This window comes from Cyprinodon tularosa, unplaced genomic scaffold (genome assembly GCF_016077235.1).
Source record: "Cyprinodon tularosa strain WSP-4 unplaced genomic scaffold, ASM1607723v1 ctg66, whole genome shotgun sequence".
Lineage (NCBI taxonomy): Eukaryota > Metazoa > Chordata > Actinopteri > Cyprinodontiformes > Cyprinodontidae > Cyprinodon > Cyprinodon tularosa.
Genome location: NW_024039407.1, coordinates 1,810,087 through 1,830,516, shown reverse-complemented (window position 1 = coordinate 1,830,516; position 20,430 = coordinate 1,810,087). Strand labels below are relative to the sequence as shown.

Here is a 20,430-nt window from a genome sequence, read left to right as displayed (position 1 = left end):
TTCACCAACACTTCATGCCGTGTGAATACTATCATCTTAAAGCTAAGGATACTGATAAAGGTTTGTTTACTAAAAATAGAGAAGAGAAAAATTCGATGGTAAAAAGTGGTGAATTTGCTGTGAGGCCACAGACTGACTCTTTGAAACTGATGCAGTCATTAATCTTACATAATCATGTTGTATTAAAGTGAAAGCCTGGACCCATTTGAAAAATAAAACTAGCTAAGCAATTGGTCCTGAAAAGCTATTCTGAAGTACAAGTGCTCTGCAATTCTACTCAAAAGAACAGGAAATCTGAATATGGTATGTTCCTAAAGTGTTGAATTTGAAAAAGAAAAAAAAACACAGATAAAAAAAAGCAAGATATTGAGCCGAAATATTTTTTTTACAAGCAAGGTAAGTTTGAATTCAATAGTCCTTTGATCTACAAGGTGTTATTATTAATCTTTTACAGACCATTGAAAGGTAATGTACTGTAGCAGTGGGAACAACCCCTGTATGTTAATAAATCTTCCTATCCTATGGCATCATTAACAGAATAAACAGTGTTTCTGGAGTATCCCCTTATAATCTAAGCATCGTCATAACCTTCTGCAGAAGCACCATAGAGAGCGTTCTGACCAGCAGTCTCACTGTGTGGTGTGGAGGCTGCAATGCTGCATACTGGAAGAACGTGAGGAGAGTAGTTAGAACTGCAAAGAAGATGATTGGGGCTCCTCTTTCTTCCATAAAATAAATTTCATCCCAGCTCTGCATGTCCCGAGCCCGTAACATCATCACTGACCCCTCACACCCCAACCATTAACTGTTCTCCCTGCCACCCTATAGGAAGAGTCTTCGGAGCATCAGATGCAGTTCAAGCAGATTCCAAAACAGCTTCTTCCCCACTGCCATTAGACTGCTGAATATTAAATGAAATGGGAAAAACGTGCTGAATGTTGGAAAAAATGTAAATCATATACCAGTCTTATGTTTACATTTTATAACCATTTTTACATTTTATCACTGCTGCACTTTAGAAATGGAAATGTCTTAAGAAATATACACAAGTCTAAGATGTTATTACCCAGTAAGATAGTCAATACTCAATACAATTGACGGTACCGTGGGAGTAAAATATGCCTAAAAAAAAATACGCCAAAAAAATACGTTTATCACGTATTATCATGAACAATGCACATTTTTTAATCTCAACGTGGAACACGCCTTTTTAACGCAACCTCAATTACAACAGTTCTATTAGTTAAGTAAATGTAAAATAAATTTGAAATGCATACCACAAATATAACACAATTGGACAATATTTTGAGGTTGCTTATTCATTTAATGTGAAAATAACAAATGCATTTAAAATGAAAAATAATAAAAATTTGCAATCTAACATGATCTAGGCGATGATATTAATTCCATTCACCTGCTTAGCACCGCCCAGTTTCTTATCACCGCTCCTCTGCGTCACCTACTACAGTCTCTATTTACATGCCTGCTTCCAGTCATCAGTGCCAGATTATTCAAGCCTTTGGTGAGAGTCTTCTAGGGAGTATTGGTATTTTCTGATTGCCTCTTCTGCCTTTGGTTCTCTGAGCATTCCTGTTCCCTTTCTGATCTGTTCGCCTGACCTGTCTTTGGACTTCTGCTGGATTCTGCCTGTTGACCGTACTTGGAACTGCTTCCTGGCACCGTCCTGGATTTCTCTTTGGTACTTTGTCGGGTCTCTGATGTTCCAGCCCTGACTCCTGTAAATCTCCTCAATACTGGATTTGCCGTCTGGATTATCCTGCCTTCCTCTGTCTGCTTGGATCTGATCTCCTGCCTGTTCTTCAGTCTTTAGGGCTTTAACGTCTTTGACTCCCCAACACAAAAAACATTAGAAATTAAATAAATTTTTTTTGAAATATCCTACTGTCTGTTTGTCTGTATATTGGGCTTACTTGCTGTGAGCCGAGAAGCAAACAAAACTAGTATTTCAGTATTGATACATCACTGAGTTAGTATTGTGTGTGGACACAGTAGCTGATTTTCAATACTTTTCAGAGTATCGAAAAGTATGAAGCCTAGGCGGAAGTTCAACTGAATAAACTGATTGCTTGCCTACATTCACCTGCGACACAGCCCATCAGCTTTGAACCACACCTCCACGATAGCCAATCGGCATCCAAAGTTCATCTTAAAAGGCCTCCAATCCGCAACTTGTCTGCTACCTAGTGTGCAGGTAGTGATTGCACTGTGTGACTTCAATCAGATGACCCAGTTTCAACTCACCTCCAGCCCCTCCTCCACCATCGTTGCTAAAACTTCATCAGAGTTTCATTACTCCCGGACTGCTACTGCATTGCGCTTCTCATTTCAGCCAGTCCGGCAGAATACCACCTTGTTGAGTCTGGTTTTGCCAGGAGTTCTACCTGATGGGGAGTTGTTCCTCTCCACTGTTGCTTCGTGCTTGCTCATTCAGAATAGGTCATCTCCACCTGTGTTATCCAAACTGGACTTCCATCTTCCATCTTCTCTAGTATCAGCTCATGCAGTCCACCGGATCACCCCATGAAGCTTAGCATACCGTCTCCCTAACCAGCAATCTTCACTACCTCAACTCTATCCAGTCCACCACAAGTTTCAGGCCTGGGGGGGAAACAGCCAAGTTATTTACTCCTGTTCATGTATATCTATCAAATTTCGGCGCTATGTTTCCTCCAAATTTCTGAAAAGGCAAAGACCAAGTAATTGTATCAATACATTTCTGCTAATTGTCTTTTCTCTGAGTTTTTCTGATTGAACCCTATGTAAATCAAATGGAAAAAAACATGAAAATGTCACCAAGTTTGCCAGCAGTAGTTGTCAACTTAAATAATCCAAGATTGCATTAATGACTCATTCAAGCAGGTCAGTGCCGTGGCTATTTATGATTTAAAAATTAGAAATACTTTAACAATCCAAACCCTCCTCTTTGTGTCAGTTACAACTATTCAGCAAATGGGAGTGGGCCCAAATTCAGAAACAAAATATAATATTCTCCAATTTGGTAAACTTTTGATGATAAAAACCTAATAGAGAATTATTAGATACATGGGGCAAAAGCATTTTCACATTGGGCCAGGTTTGTTTCAACAGAACGCCTCTTTAATAAATCTTTTTTTTTATTATTTTTCAAGGTATCTTTGTCTGAAATGTACATTTATCTGATAATTTCATCACTCAGAGGATGAAAAAGCACAAAGAATGAATCACAAACTTTTTCAGAGCAATGTATGTACTTGTCTTTTTCCTTGTTGAATTATTTTTCTAATATGCAGTTGCTTAAAAAATGCAGTTCTGTCCTTGAACAGTTTTCTTTGACTCACATGACCAAATAAAACATTACTAATTTTCTTCAATGGCTCAGATTAAGCTACAAAGGGTTTTGGACAGCTTCTCCTTCCTGTTTCACAAACTCTTCCTCCTAAACACACCGAATCTGTCACAGCGTATCATTATCCTGTCACGCAACAGGGTGTGAGTACGACCAGGGCTCCTGCTGGGTGTGAGATGGAGATAGACTGACAGGATTACAGACAATGTGGTGAACATGCTCTGACAGAATATATTACCCAGACTTGTCTTGCGACCAACCAGGGGGTCAGGTGTTGATTTCCTCTTTCAAATAACTCCTCAGAACAGATTCAACACATAACTATTGGAGAAGGTTCTCTAACCAAGCTTTCTGCAAAATATTCCAAATGTGATTTATCCTTTTCCGTCCATGACGCCTTTAAAAAAGATTTAGCATTAATTCAAAAATATATGTAATCATATATTGTACAACCAGAGCCTTGAATTAGGTGATTAAATCAAGGTCAGAATTCTGGCCCCAGATGGACATAACCATGGCTGATGACAAAAGGAAAGAATTCTCACACACCGTTAGTTTGATTACACAGCTTTGACAAGTTCTTATTGTTGTCCAAATCATCTGCTCCTTCCTCACTAAATTTTCTCTTGACTGGCTATAACAATAATTATTCATGCAAATGAGCTTTGACTTACGGAGTGTCTTATTTCAATGAATAAATACTTTGGTCTGAGGTCTACAGACAATTCTAGCAGAACAGGCCTCCGGTAAATCATTAGGACTTAAATCAGACAGTAATTGAATTAAGTGGTCCTCTAATCTAACTTACATGTTTCCTGTTTGGGAAAGGTCAGATTAGCAAGAATAATATGCTAACTAAACAAAAAAAGCAACCTGGTTGAGATCATTCCAATGTAGCGGTCATGTGAATGATGCTTAATGTTTGTATTTGGCATTTTTTCCCAGCTTTAATTTCCATGGATTACTTTTTTTCTGTCTTCTTCCATTGGTCAGTATTTTGATTTATTGAGAGATCCTTTTTGTGTAATTTTTTGTGGCAAATGCAAGCTACTAATTCAACTAACTCACCTATGCAGTTTTTCACAATGGCCACAGTTGGTAGCTTCTTTCTTCTGGTAACTCCAATTTCACCTACTGGGCTTCCTCTCCATTGCTTTGTAGAAATCAGCTCAAGACCTTTTTTCACAACTGATACATCTCCACTCACATCCACTGAGTTGCCACACGGGCCTGAAACATCTGTGAGCCTCCCTCTAGTGCCAATATTGCTCTACAGAAGAAAATCTCAAGGAGGACATAAAGAATTTTTCTCAGTTATTATAAATTGACCTTACTTAAGTTTTTAAGTCAGGTGTTGGTCAGGTGACCATGGTCTTAAGAAGAGGTTCCACCTACCTGTGCATCTGAAAGTGTCAAACCGGAAGGGAAAAAAATCTCTGTTGTTATAGAAGTGCACTTTCAGACGCATTTGTAAATTCAGTTATGGCGTTTCTTGTTTCGGTTTAACTGCATATGGAACTCCTTCCCCTGCATCATTGGGCTGTGTAAAAGTATTTCTCCTGCAATTCCACTGTTTTTACATCTGACAATCCAAATTTGTTTACAAATGCAAAGACTCTTCAAAAAAATGTAAATTTTTCTGAGTTGTTTTATTTTCTCATTAGTCACCATGGTGTCCACTGAAATATGGGAGTGTTGACCTATTGGTTAGGGCAGTGCGCTTGTGCTCTGAGAAGGTTGCAAGTACCCACTTCGATCCCCACAACCTCCACTCTGGGTTCCTGAGCAACACCCTTAACCCCAAACTGCTCCCTGGGTCCTGCACAATAGCAGCCCACTGCTCCCTAAGGGCATGGGTTAAATGCAGAGAGTGAATTTCATTGCTCTGTACTTGTGACAGTGTAATGACAATAAAAGCTGGAAAAAAAGAAATTATTTTGTGAGCTAACACATGGCTTTAAAACATATTAAATATAGACCCAAGAACTGCAGGATTTGGGCCTAGTAAACATTCACATTTGCATGACTTTCACCCATAAATGTTTCCAGTCTGGTTGTTAGAATATGACCTGCACATTTATGAGGGGACACACGCAAAAAGATTAGCATGGGCTTCCTGCTGAATTGCACTTGCAAATTGCTTTTCGCTTTCTATGAAGAACTACTCTATGTGTGAAAAAAGTAACCACATGTTTTTAATACATACAACCCTTTTAAAGATCAGGCCCTAAAATTGTTTTTACGTTTAGCCCTTTGGGTTCTAAACTGGCAACGGGTAAGATAAAGAAATCTCCAGCAGAACAACTGGGCTTCAACCTTTAATAACTGGGGATAGGGGCAGAAAGGAGACACAGAACTTAGTGAGGCACTCTTCTTAAAAACAAAAGAAAACTAGGAATCAATAAAACGCTGATAGCATTACATGATATGCTATCATCATATTTTTTGTTATTTTGTTTTTTCCCTTTTAAAAGAGACTTCTTTTTTTTTATTCAAAATGTACAAGAAAAAGAAAAATGCCTTTATTGTCCCACAATGGGGAAATTGTAGAAATGGTAAATATTCATACTTTTCAAGCCTTTTTTAAAGTCAGGAGACTTGACCAGAGTGCTTTACACTCAGTTATTCACCCATTCACACTCATCCACAAATAATGATTGAAAACTATAATGTTGCCACAGCTGCCCTGGGTTTCACTGACAGAAGCAAGGCTGGCGTACACTGGCGCCATCCGTTCCTCTGACCACCATCAATCAGTAAACAATGTAAGGGAAGTGTCTTACCCAAAGCCACAATGACATTGAAAGCCGGAGTCGGGCTTGAACTGCAACTCTTCAATTTCAGAAAAAAAATGCCTACATCTGACGCCACTGATGCCCCCAGGAATCAAGAGTGCTCTGGAAAATTAAAATATAGGGGGAAATTAAGATAAAAAGTTAATTGTATTTTTTCTGGTAAAGGGTGTGTGTTTCACAAAAAAAATAGATGCCAGTTCTAAAGCAGATGATCCTAAAGACAAAAATATTTAAGTAGTCTCAAGTCTTTAGGCAAATAAATTTACGCTGAACCTAAACTCTTAATCTTTGCTATCATTTAGTAGGATCAAATAAAAACAAAATGGCAGCCAAATGCAATTTACATTAAAAAACAATAAGGGTCACAAATTATTTCATTCCAGTCACAGCAGGCATAATTAGATTCAGTCCAGTAACAGAATTCAATCCACTTTGATTCAATTATAATGCAACTGCAAACCATCAGATCCATGTCAATCTGTATAATGTCGTCCAGCTAAGGAAACCAGCAAAGTGCTTCAAAATCTTTCAGTCACTATCCTCACCTGATCTGGTCTCTCTGCTGTCAGATATTCTAAGAACCTCTAGAAAACTGTGAGACAAAAGATCCATATGAAGACCATCCGAAGCCATAAGCTCTTTTGATAAGCATTACTTTAGCAAGTTTGCTTTAGTCTTGACTCTGCATGGATCATTAAAGCACTAAGGACTATTAATCACAGGGAAAATTTACAGATATATTATAGTTTCTGTCAAAAATACAGGCCTCATGTTTCACATTTACATTCAGGTAATAAGCTCTATAAGATATAGGTTTTTTTCTTCTTCTTCTTTTTTGCAGGTGATTATCTTTTCTATGAGCTCAGAAGCTAAAAAGTCCCGTAAAGCCAGCTGTACAGCATATGCACCATTTACTCCACTTGTGGATTTTATTCGATAGCAAGCTGACAGGAAATAGGATTGTAAGAGAGGGAGAAGGCATGAGGATTAGCAAGCTGATATTACCATTTAAAGGTCCCCCAATGTGAGTCTACCACTCTACGGCTGCATCCCTGGTGTATCCCATGCAAAAATCACTTGATATTTACCAACCAAGCCCCTGCCTCTGTCACAGTCCCATATGGTATGCAGTGGATCTGCTAAAGCGAAATCCTCTCCAAAGGTCAGTCTCCAGAACCGAGTTTGGTAGCTCATCTCACTGCTGTGTTTAGCTCTACATTTAGAAGAAAATACGAGCGAGGGATCTGTGCTTTTCAGGTACAGATGATGAAATTTATGCCAAGCAGCATAGATGTTTAAGCTGAAGGTTGAGGGAACTGGGAGGTATCTTTTTCACTATATTTGAGCATAGCGGTAGGAGAGCTAAAATGTTGCCATCTCTCATTCAGGATTTATTGTGGAGTAGTTGTGTACTTCTACTTGGAAAATAACAATTGCACTTTCATAAACGCATACCCATCACTATATAGTTATTTTAAAAAGACAATATAAAACAGCTGCTTCTTTGTGATAAGTTGGATCTGAGGCTGCAGATTCAACCTCTGCGTTAATACATGTTGTACAAAGACTGTGTCTTGACGTGCAATAAGTGCTTCCACTTCGTGCAGCAGGCTGCTCTGTCAATCTAGGCCTAGTCTATCTTTGTAATTCACTTTCTCTGCCAGCCTCTGTAACTTCGCACACTCACACACTCACGCACGCAAACACACACACACACCTACACACTTCTTCCTCTCCTGAGAAATAGGCTGGAGAAGATAATGTGGAATGGAGGATCACAAATTAAAGCTGAAACCCGATGCACACAACTTGCACACATACTCATTGATTTGGCCTGAGTCACACCGATAGCACTTAGTTCAGTGTGACCCTCCAAGCCTGACTAACATGCTCAGGTGTGACAGGCAGGAGATGAAGGAAAGTAGGCACCCTGAGCAACAGAGGTCCATTAGGTTTATCCATTTTAACATTGAATAGTTGGGAGATTTATCAGAAATTCAATCATTTAAATAGTAATTAGACTGAGCTGACTTTCATTTTCAGTTTCTTTTTTCTGATTCAATATTCTAAAAGCAGTGCTGGCTTTGAGTTATCATTTTTAATGTGCCAATGACCTATAGCCATTCCAAGCAGATACAGACTAATTTTTTGGATGTTAGAGGTTGAGTTTTGTCTTTATTGATAAGATTCTTCTACATCATGCCTCGTGTGTCACTTTTAATCCATAATGACATCTTGCCCTTAGCTAAAATATATGTTTTGACAATTTTTCAATCAAAACTATTTGTTTTTTGAATAATAAATGAATGAATCTCAATGTGCATTAAAGGTAAACTGATCTGAACTCATTTATTGGATTCATTCTAATTCTCTTATGTTGAGCTGTTAAATATATTCGATTAAATTTGTCACTGTATGCAATATAGGTCTCCATTTTATTCTGGTTGAAGTTTTAAGTGTTATGTGCATGTTTAATGTATAAGAGGCTTCTCTGTTTGTCTGAGTTTTTTTGCTTTTGTTTGCAGATACCATATAAATCAACATCAGTGTTAACTTATAACTTTGAAATAACCTTTTTTAACCTTGTTTACTGGATTTCCGCTAAGACTTGGAAGCTACTGTACAGTACATGAATGGGTTTCTATGAACCAATACTCCATGGATTCTTCTGCAGAATCCTCCTCCACATCAGTTATCTGACCTATCATTGCATGATAAATTATAGGCTCCTTTCAGACTGGATTAGTCTCTGTCGGGAAGGCTGGATCATTTCAATTCTGCGGGTGTCAGAGAAATGTTGACCTTGTTTGGATTGGGTTGGTCTGTGTTTTCAACCAACAAACCGAGAAGATATTTCAGCTTGAAACACATTCGCTGTGTGAAAGCAAACTGACAGTGGGAAAATAAACAAACTCTGACTGTACTTGCTTGACTGGGTAGCTGGTGATAGAGAGTCTGGCACTGATGAATCAGCGACAATACAATTTGTTTCTCTTTTCTTGTTCATAGAATGTGAATATACTGAACATGAAGTGGCTGTTGCATAGAATACATGTATAGTTTAATTTCACACTCTTTGCTTGCACTAAAGTTCCTTCATTAGTCATCTATTACAGGAGCCAACTACCTAAAAACAGATGGACATATCTGAAAAACTAAAATTATGAACAAAACCCAGCAACAGCTATACAAGACAGCTGAAAATAACCTTTCAAGCCTCAGCTCTGCTTGATGGAGCCATGGGCAGCTGCAGCTGTGCTTTGCTTTTAGCCAGCTGCAAGATAACGTCACGTATTTGTCCTTTTAGAAAGAGTAATGTGGACTAAATGCAACAGCTAAAGTGCCACATCATTTCTCCTCTGACATGTACAGCTAAAAAACACTGAGGTCAACTATTTCCTTCCTGGGAGTTTGGTTTAATTTGGTTCAACAGGGCCAACACACCAGCTGTTCTTGCATCATAGGGAGGGTAGAACATAGCGTGAAGGAACACGTTGTGATAAAAAGCGAAAATGGCTCGGTAAAAGCATAAAAATTCCTCATGACCTTTAAAGGTTGATTTCAGGAAAAGTAATTTTTCTCCCCCTCTTCCCTACTACCGTACTTTGTCTCTGCCACGATTAAAGTTGGCTTTGTTGTAGAAAGCATTTTTCTTTTTTATTTGGTATCAATTGAGTTTTTACTGCAAATCAAATGTTGCTTTCTTATAGGTAGGACCTGCCTTTAAGAAAGAATAAGAAGAAACATATACAGATTTCTAAAACAATTTTATCCGAAAAACATTGAACCAGAGGGCCTCCTGGAGTCTGGCTACTGGGTTGGGTGTGCATTCTCCTGCTTCACCTTCCCAATGGTTCAGCCCATCAATTCTTCAAGCAGCATAAGAGGAGCAGGAAGCCTGTTATTCTTCTCCTGGGTGTTAATCGTCACTGGTAATGTCAAGCCTCCTTTCAAGCATTTTCTTGAGCATTTTAAGCATTTTCTTGGCTCTATTTCAGGACCCTGTTGAACCAAATCTAAGCTTTAACCTTCAGTTCAGTTGAGTAGCTTTTATTTGTCCCAGTATGGGCAGTTTTGTGCAGTAGTAGTACACCTTTCACACACATGTTCACATTTCACAAATCACAGATAAAAAATAAAAGAAGCACAAGAGACACATAAATATTTAAAAAGATAAAAGTAAGGTGGATAAAAGAGACAGATATGTAAAAAATAATAAAAAGTAAATAAATATGTGCAAATGAGAGCATAGACCTGAATGCATGCAACATATGGCTATCTGCTTTTCCTGGTAGAGTTTAGCAGCTGAAGAGCAGAGGGAATAAAGGAGTGTTTGTATCTGTTGGTCTGAACTGGTGGGTATTTAAAACGGGAACCAGAGGGAAGGAACTGAAATTCGTTATGTAGGGGATGGGTATAATTATCCAAAATGGACTCAGCCTTCCTGATTACCTGATCTTCATACATTTCAGTCATGTTTTTCTGTTGAACACCCGTGATATACACACCTTAATAATCTTAGATATGGCATTTTTGTTTTTTACATTAAGAAGAGCGTACCAGCAGATGGCAGAGAAGGTAAGTATGGACTCTATAAAAGATCTGTAGAACATGGTCATTAGAGTTTTGTCAACCTGAAACCTGGCTAACTTTCTCAGGCAGTATAAGCGCTGCTGCCCTTTCTTACATAGCATGTCTGTGTTGCTGTTGAAAGTTAATTTGTCATCTATGATAGACCCAAGATATTTATACTGATGAACAATTGCAATACCTTAGCCTCCCCATTTACTGCATTCACTCCAATAGTTTCTGTGTCTCGCCTTTGAAGGTAACCACCTGTCTTTCAGTTCCCCATGGTCATGTTCCCAGTGAATTGACCTCCGCTTTTCCAAGAACATCTACTGATATCTGGATTGTATTCCGAGTGCTGGTCTGCGCTCCTCTGGCTACACTATAAAACCGCGACCTAGCCTACTGCATTACCTGTTCGCCAATTGCTGATTTAGTCTCATTACCCTTTGTTCTCCTTGCCTTCTGTGAACCAAACAAACCATCAATCTCCCACTGGTGGACCTTTAAACCTCTTCCAAATAAAATCGATTAATTTCCCCCCTTCCCCCCAGGTAACGACCTGGATTTCTCAACTCACCTGATTCTTTCTACAGTTCTCTCAGTTCCCCATGCTTCCGCCCCCCCCCCCCCCCCCCCCCCCCCCCATCCCGCCCCCCCATTTGTTGCACGAATGCGATTGGACCAGATTCAGTGTTGCACATTCAGAAATTGTACTCTATAAACTTAATTCATCTAATTCCTGTCCTGTGAGATTTTCCTGCATGTGGATCAGTAGCCGAAACAAACCCTGACACAAAGAGCTTTTTTAACCTCATTTTTAGGTCCCCAAGGGCAATTTATTTTTAACTGCCATGACTAAGCACTGATTTTATTCACATATAAAAAATGTGAAGAGCTGTAAAATTGTTTGCCATAATGATGGATAACCAACCTGAATCGCTTGTGAGAAGGAATGGACCCATTTAGGAAAGCCACTGTGTAAAGCTTGTGGAAGGGTTCAATATGTGGCTATGTCCTACATTTTAAAAAGGCAACTGTACAGAGCATATTACATATTACAGGATAACTAAACTTAAAATCTCTTCCAGTGTGTTTGTGTTCAAAATTTTGTTCTTTCTCTGAATGTGGTTCCACTCTTAATCTTTATCATTATAACATTACCATACCACTTGCATTTTTTTTATTATAAATTATATATTCCTGAATATATTAATGACATCTGTATATTTATTTGTCTGTGTGTAGCACCTTATTACAAAAACAAATCCTGTGTAAAATACTACCTGTCAAGAAAGGTTTTTCTGATTGAGATTCTCATGAACATCGTATTTTGAGAACATTTTGAAAAAAAAACTTCACTATTTGCTATTGAGCAAATATAAACAATTCTAACTGTGAATAAAATGGCAATAGTTGACATAAAAAATAAAAATAGTGCATCATTTTATATAGCTTATGTAAATATGTAAGCTTTAGCAAATATGTGGTTTAAATATTTGTTTGAGTCTTTAAGGGTAGCCAGGCCAGCCATACTGATCCAACGTTTACACAGTGTATTAGTCTGCTAAAGCCCCTGTCACACCTTGACGATTTAGCCAGCATATGCCTGACGTGCGATAATCTTCTAAAACGCTGGCATACGCTGAACGTTCTATGTATTTTTTCAATTTTCGCTGTATACATAGTGTATTCATAACGAGTTCAGAACTTATGTCCAATGACAGCCTAACTCATGCATAATGCACGGCAGCGCATTTGCCCATGAAATTTCATTAGCCAGTGTCCTGAGGGGGGGCAGCAATGCGCCTGGAGGCACCCAGCCTGAATAACAGAAAGTTCTTTGATCAAACTATTAACCTAACTGCTGTTTACCGCCCACCAAAAAAAAGAATAGATAAATAAAATGAAAAAAGAAAAAGAAAGAAGGTTTACAGTCACAGCAGATTCTGTGTCGTGCCGGCATTATACGGTAGCTGTACATTAGAAACACGCTCAGCGGTCATCTGGAACATGTCAAATACGTTGACATGTGTTGGAGATAAGTTCTTGATAAGTTATGCACAAGTTACTTATGAGTAACTGACACTTAAAGGTATAGTGGAGGATTTTCACGAACTTTTGAAAAGACCCACATTCTCCACTCTTAAAAAAATGCATATGCACAACCTTCTACTCTCGCCCTCCCCCGCACGCTATGTTTAAAAGTTGCTGTTTGCATCAGTCATACAAGCTTACTTTCCAAAAGAAGATTTGCTATTTTTTTCACTATATCAGACTCACATGCAGTATGCTCAAAATTTCTCAATGTACCTGCCGTATGTCGGCGTGATTCAGCGTTCTTCAGCGTGCTCATAACTTATTCAAAATCTACCCATAGCTTATCCAACATATGGCAGCGTTTCTGCCAGGTTTTTCGTAGGTCAGGCATACGCTGTCTAAATCATCAAGGTGTGACAAGGGCTTTTAGAGGTGATAGAGCTTGATTTCAAAGGTGGGACCAACATGGTCAGCGTCATTAGGTTAGAACCAAGCAGATAGCAACAGATATGACACAAAAACTCCAACACGCTCTGTTTTTGTAATTTTGTATTCCATTAAATATATCAAGCCTCAGAAGACACTCTCCAGTGAACGATTTCTTCCGCTCCTGCCTAAAGAATCTGAAGATATAAGGTGTGCACTCAAGCATTTTCTTAATTTTCATTGCATCTTGCGCTGCTGTATTCTGGGTAATTCTGGTGCTGAGAGTCACACATCATAAAGTCCCACCTCCTGAGCAGTGATTGGTCTGGCCTGAGTCAAAGGCCATTTATCAGACTGAATTAAACTCCACGTACAATCAGTCTGGCTGGCCAGGCCAATTTAAGGGAGCTTGCAGATATTTGAGCACATACTGATAATCTTACATATGAGTTCAACAGCTGAGGTGGGGCAGCAACTGTTTGTCAGTTAGTTTAGTATCATCGGGCTCATGGAAGAAATGCTTGTACAAACAAATTTGTCCTTAAATTGTCCATAGGAGTGATGTAGGAGACAATGTTGCAATCACCATTTTTCTTCTATTTCTAATCTTCTCCCAGGCATCAACACATTTAACCAGTACCCCAGACTTGATAAGGGAGTCCTCTGTAATCAGTAAGCTCAACCAAGTTTTTTACAAAATGATTTCCTTTGTTGTTACTTAGAAGCAGTTTTAATTTTTTTAGGCTACATCTTTATAAAATATGCAACCTTTTAGGAATCCAGTTTGTGTGGTCTGTTTTTGTGTTTCCTTTCCTCCTCCACCAGGTGGTGCCCCGTCCTCATTGGGTCTCCCTGCACACCTGTGTTCTTAAAGGAATAGTACACCCAAAACATGATTAGCCTTCATTTTCTACTCACCCCCATGCTGAACAACACCCTGGAGTACTTTTTTGATATCTCAAATGCATCTGGAGATCTGGGAGGCTTCTTGCTGTCTGCTGACATTCAAATAATGGAGGTCTATGGTGACCGAGACAGAAAGGTCCATAAAAGTCCACAAAAAACGTGTCAATATTCCTCCATACTGCTCGTCCAATGTATTCCAAGTGTCCTGAGTGGGTAGCATCCAGAATTTACTCGAAACGAAGTCATTTAGAATGTTTTTAGAGCATAAACAGTAGTTCAAAGGATTTCCTGAAAGTGCGCACATGCGCGATCACGACGCTACGGAAGCCGGCAGACCAAACAAGATGAAAGTGCGCATTCAGGGTCTGCTCTGCCGATAATGCAAGCGTAGAAGAAGAAATGTGCTGTTTACCTGTGCAAAGAAAGAAACAACGAAAGAAAAATGTCTGAGGACTTCAGTGTTGAGGAAGAGCATGAGTTCTTTGCCGAGCTGAATGCGCTGGTTTGGTCTGCCGGCTTCCGTAGCGTCGTGATCGCGCATGTGCGCGCTTTCAGGAAATCCTATACACTACTGTTTATGCTCTAAAAACATTTTAAATGACTTCGTTTCGAGTAAATTCTGGATGCTACCCACTCAGGAAACTTGGAATACATTGTACGAGCAGTATGGAGGAATATTGAAACGTTTTTTGTGGACTTTTATGGACCTTTCTGCCTCGGGCGCTGGGCACCTCCATTATTTGAATGTCAGCAGACAGCAAGAAGCCTCCCAGATCTCCAGATGCATTTGAGATATCAAAAAAGTACTCCAGAGTGTTGTTCAGCATGGGGGTGAGTAGAAAATGAAGGCTAATCATGTTTTGGGTGTACTATTCCTTTAAGCTGCTGACTGCCACTACCTCGACGCCAGTGTTTGCTGATACAGGGTACTCTAGCCATGCTTAGTTTAGCAGAGTCTAACCTGAGTTTTTGTTTGCCAGTTTTGGATACTCTAGCCAAGCGGAGTTTTGCTGAGTCAACCTGAGTCTTAACTTTGTTTTTGTCTTTGCCTCTCAGCAGGAAGTCATCCTGCAAACTGGATTTGTTGGGACCTTCTCTCTATGGAAGGTTAAACTGAGTTTCTAACTGAGCTGGGTTCCAAACAGGAAGTTTGGATCCACTTTCACCAAGAGGTCATTTGAGCTTCACATCGAGCAAAGTTTTCATCTGGACCGCAGCCCGTTCAAGTACCGCAGGAAATCTGAGAGGCAGTCAGCTTCTCCGTTCACTTCAAACAGGAAGTTTGGATCCACTTTCCCCAAGAGGTCGTTTGAGCTTCACACCGAGCAAAGTTTTCATCTGCACCACAGCCCGTTCAAGTACCGCAGGAAATCATTCATCAAGCTTCTCCATTCACCAAGGAACAACCGCAGTCTAAGTAACCCAGTCCGCCCATCACCAAACAAGACAATCTCTGGTACATTCCACACAGAGTGGATTCCATAAAGGACACCTTTTCCTGGAGAAGTGAGTCTGCCACCTATTCCTCCAATTTAAAACCAAAGATTCAAATTTCCCACTGAGTCTGAACTAACCGCAGTGTCTTCCCCTCAACTTTCAGTCCAGATTGAGCAGTGTTCTGAGCAGCACACTGGACTCATTTCATTCAACTCTGAGCACCACAGAACTCATCTCATATTCTTAATAAACCTGTTAAACTTTTCCCTGGTCTCTCTGTTTGGTCTTCTGCATTTTTGGGTAAGACCTTAAATTAAATCATGACATAATTTTCATATTTACCAGTATAACCAACAAGCAATACCTAATTTCCGGCTCTTGTGGTTAATTCTCCTCTGCTTGGCTTTTACTGGTCCCTTAATTCTGCTGGTCAGCTCTCAGTCAGCAGAACCTTTATCTCCAAACAGGTAAAGTCTCTCCTTTTCATTGTAAATGAACTCTGTCTGAAAAGAGCTGGAAGCTGTAGTCTAATATTAAATTATTGAGGTAGAAATAATGCAGATTTGCAGTTCTCATGAAGGCATGCTCAGTTATGTACAGGTGGAAAGCAGTGGCGGCTGGTGAAAAATATTTTTGGTGGGGCTGATATAGCCTAGTCTAGTGTATGTCTCCAACTAATCTGGAATAAGAATTCAAATAAACAATTGGACAATACATACAATTTAACAGTAATGATTTAATTTACTATATAATAACAGTAACAGTGATGATTTGGGTCACTGTGACGGGGTTCTTTGGCCTCCAAGAATCCAGGCTCAGTCGGGTTACCGGTGTTGGTGATTTATTGTGCTCAAAAACTCAAAACAGGGTGCAAAAGAAACTAAACATGTACAAGATACTCTGGGCCTCAGCCTCCCTCCAGTTACCAGCAATGTAACAAAGAAACAGAAAACAAAAATTGCTGCTTTTCTTCCCACAGCCCTCATTAAATAGTTTAAGCCCCTCACCTCAGGCTCTCTTATTTCTGATTTATTCTCATTAATCAGTTTTGTCCATATATTACCTCCACAAACAATTGATGTACAAAAACAAATTTTTACAACTTAATTCTTTTACACAGATTCATTGACTTATTCAACTACACCAAACTGGGTTTGAACCCAGCAAAGACGCAGCCAGACTGAAGATGACAACTCCCCATAGCATAAACACGTACACACACACACACACACACACACACACACACACACACACACTGATCTGTCGTAGCAGTACAAGGACTGGACTGACATATGCGGGTTGTTTGCAACTTTGATATTTCCATCTAGCAATGATCAGATACATGTATGAACTCACTCAAGTAATACATACAGACCTGACTTCACAACAAAATTGCAAGGCAACTCAGTTTGCACTGGCTACTGCATGGTTTGAGCCAGCTCATGTGCTCTTTCATCCTTATCCTGCAGCTCTCCTCTAAGAGCTTATGTACCCAGCCTGCCTCCTTTTATAAGAATCTCCTGAATGCACTGCATGCCCATGTTGTTCCTTCTGCCTTGTTGCTAGTCAAAATTTCATTTTCTCTCCACTTCATGAATTTCATAACCCATACATTACAGTTGTTTATAAAAAGCTTGAAAGTGGAAAAACTTCGGATAAATTACTATTTTATCTTCATTTTAGACATCAGAAAGAATTTGTACCTCCGTGTGTTTCATTTCCATCAAAAGTTGGTTCAAGTGCCTCTTTGTGTATTAAAGGTTGCCAAATCCAGGGCTAGGGTTTCATTAAAAAAATATCATCATTCATGTTTATCATAATATTTGTAAAGATAAAGCCAGACTATATAAATTGACAAACCTTGGTGACGACATCCATAGCGTTTTAAAGAAAACCATTATGACATTTCGCCTTTTGGTGGAAACCAAATGCATAAAATATGTAAAGAATGCATGAAACATTCACTTTTTTAGCAAAACACATGCCTCTCCCAGTGCACTTGAAAAAGATCTTCCAACATATGCCTTCCTATGACTTACCTGATTTTAATGCACTAAGATCTACTGAATAAAATACTTAAATTAACCTGAATGACAACCTGGATGTGTCATTCTATTATTACATTATGTAGTTTAAAACAGTGTTTATCACTCCCAGTCTAAATGCTCTGTTTTCAATGTGAAATTTATTTCATCTGATTTATAGATTGATATAAGATATTATGGTACAGGGGAGTTCCAGTATACAGCCTGATAAAAGAGGAGAATGATGGAGCAAATATGAGGGAGTTCGGTTACTATAAGTCTAGAAATTATTTATCTTAGAGTAGTTTAGCGTTTTAAACTAATCAATTAATAAATCTCGAAAAGAATACTTTATTTGCTCAATATTGCAAATATACACTGATTAATAGGTAATGTAGTAAAAAGACAGAGCTGCGTTGACATGAGTGTCTTAAAATAGCATATCGTGTAATTTATTCACAAAGGCATAATACATAGTTAGACTAGCATGAGACTGTTATGTAAACAAAGTAAACCTCAAAGGAGAGCATTTTGCATGTAAAAGCTATCTGGTAAGGACTCTTAACCTGAGGAGGTTTTGCCTGCACATTGTGCATGCACTAAAGCATCTCACCTGGATCTAAGCTCCCCAAATATAGGGTCCTAAAGACATCCCTGGAGATCACTTTGTATTCTTATAGCTCGAATAGAAACCTGAGATCTCAAACTAGATGAGAGGATCTTCATGTTCACAAACTCTTCAGTGAGATTCTGTACATCCGTTTAGGCTACAATCTAGGTCATGTTGATCATGTACATTAAATGAGGTCGTAAAGAGATGTTGATGACTTTTTATGTTTTGCATCTGATTTATTTTTCTCTGATAAAAAAATCTTTTACTGGACTTAATATTCAAAGGAAAAAAAAAAGATGTCGTAGATCCTTTATCTGTTTGACCAAAGAATGCTTTGTGCAATTCAGCACATTTTGTATGCTTAGTGAGTGGGGACTTATCTACACCTGTTTGAAGATAAGAAAAAAATAATTTATTTCTTAAGTATCTTTCCTTCAAGGTTCACAATAAAAGTGGCATAGAGTATACAGAACGTTCAACACATCTCAGTTATATACAATATAAGTTTGCAAAGCATAAACAGCAAGTTATAACAATAAAACCTTTACTTATAGAGAACTAATAGCTCTTTTTTCTACAGTATGTTCAGAGTGTTGAGTTTGAGAGACAACATGACATTTGTCTATGGCTGAATCTTTTATTATGAAATATGCTCAAAAATAAATTTAAAAACTGCTCTCTTCTTGCTGAGTATTCTGCTTACCTTTTTGCTTCCTCTTGAAGTTGTTTTTACTTGGAAAGTAGGCCTACTTATGAGCAGGCAGTTTCTTTCACAAAGGAATCTGAAGCATTCTTTGGACACCAGCCTAAATTCAAGTTAATCAACAGAAAAACAGGAGGATGCAGACATGCACAACTTGGTTTTAATATCCTGTTGCAAGGATTTGAAAGTTGGTATGCTTTAATATTCAGCTTCTTTTTCTCATTCTGTTCTCAATGTCAAACACACCGAAAGGGATGGATTAACATCAAGTACATAATTACTTGTTTTGTGACAAATGTAAAAAAAAAAAAAAAAGAACAGAAAAAATATTTCACTGTCCATTTCAGATAATATTGATTAATAACTGTAGCAGTAGATCTTGATTTCAGTGCTACTGTAAACATGTTGACCTCTTTTTCTGCAGCAGGTAAAACACTAGCTGTATAAATGAACTTCTCACAAAAACAGACTAAGGAATGCAAAGCTCTACTATATACAGAACAGTTCTCTAGTTTATCCATCCATCCATCCATCCATCCATCCATCCATCCATCCATCCATCCATCCATCCATCCATCTGCTGGTATCAGTCTCCAGCTGTCTCTGGGTGAAAGGTGGGGTACAGCCTGGACAGGTCACCAGTACATTGCAGGGCCCAATTTATCCAATTCAGTTAAATTTCATTATGTAGCATCAAATGGAAACAAAATGACAGCTAAATGCAATTTACATAAAAACAAAGAGGGTCACGAATTATTTCATTCCAGTCACAGCAGTCATAATTAGATTTAGACCAGTAACAAAATTGAATCTACTTTGATTTAATTATGATGATACTGCAAACCATCAGATTCAGACCAATCTGTGAAACACCATCTACCTTAGGAAGCCAGCAAATTCCTTCAAATGTTCTTCTGAATGCAGCCCTCCATCAGAGAGGGGGCTTGACATGCACAAAGGAGTCTAATTGAAACGATTCTGCCGTCATTTGCGTCCAATCTTGAACTGTTTCAGAAAAAAAATCTTCCTTTTTTTAAAGGGAAAAGAAAAAAGTCCTTTGTTCCTGTGTACATTTATTCTATGAGCCTTATTTCAAAAGAGCTTATATTTGTACTGATAAAGCAGGTAGGAAAGATACCTGACCAAACATTACATTAAATACTGGATTATTCAACTGTTGTTTGCATTAGTTTCAATATTTCAGTCTCTTTCACGCCCTTCCGAGCTGCTGTCACTACTGCTCGGACCCAGTCAATCCCTCTCACCGCCACTTCGCCTAAAAACACTTACGCCATAGTGCCTGGCAGGAGTATTTACACTTGGACTTTTTCACATTTTGTCCTATTAATGCAAAAAGTTGTAGCAGTTGTATTTTACATTACTGACCATCTAAAAGTAGTGCATAACTTTGAGTGAGAGGGAAAATAAAAACTCTTTAACACTGATTCTCTGTTAACTTTAGGTTTGGCTTTGACTGGGCTATTTCTACTCTTTTACATACTGTATTCTAATATAAACTTTTTAATCGTTCCTCTGACTATATGTTTAGGTTTTTGTCCTGTTGGAGATGA

The 20,430-nt window shown here is 38.6% G+C and overlaps 1 protein-coding gene across 1 annotated transcript in view; it reads right to left on the bottom strand.

The window, feature by feature from the left end:
• Window positions 1–11,077, bottom strand: part of LOC119799322 (Ig-like V-type domain-containing protein FAM187A) — a 69,521-nt gene extending 58,444 nt beyond the window's left edge. Inside the window, exon 1 of the mRNA XM_038309156.1 lies at window positions 10,962–11,077. Within this exon, the coding sequence (XP_038165084.1) occupies window positions 10,962–11,039 (78 nt within the window). The 5' untranslated portion in view covers window positions 11,040–11,077. The remainder of the gene's footprint in view (window positions 1–10,961) is intronic.
• Window positions 11,078–20,430: the final 9,353 nt, after the last annotated feature.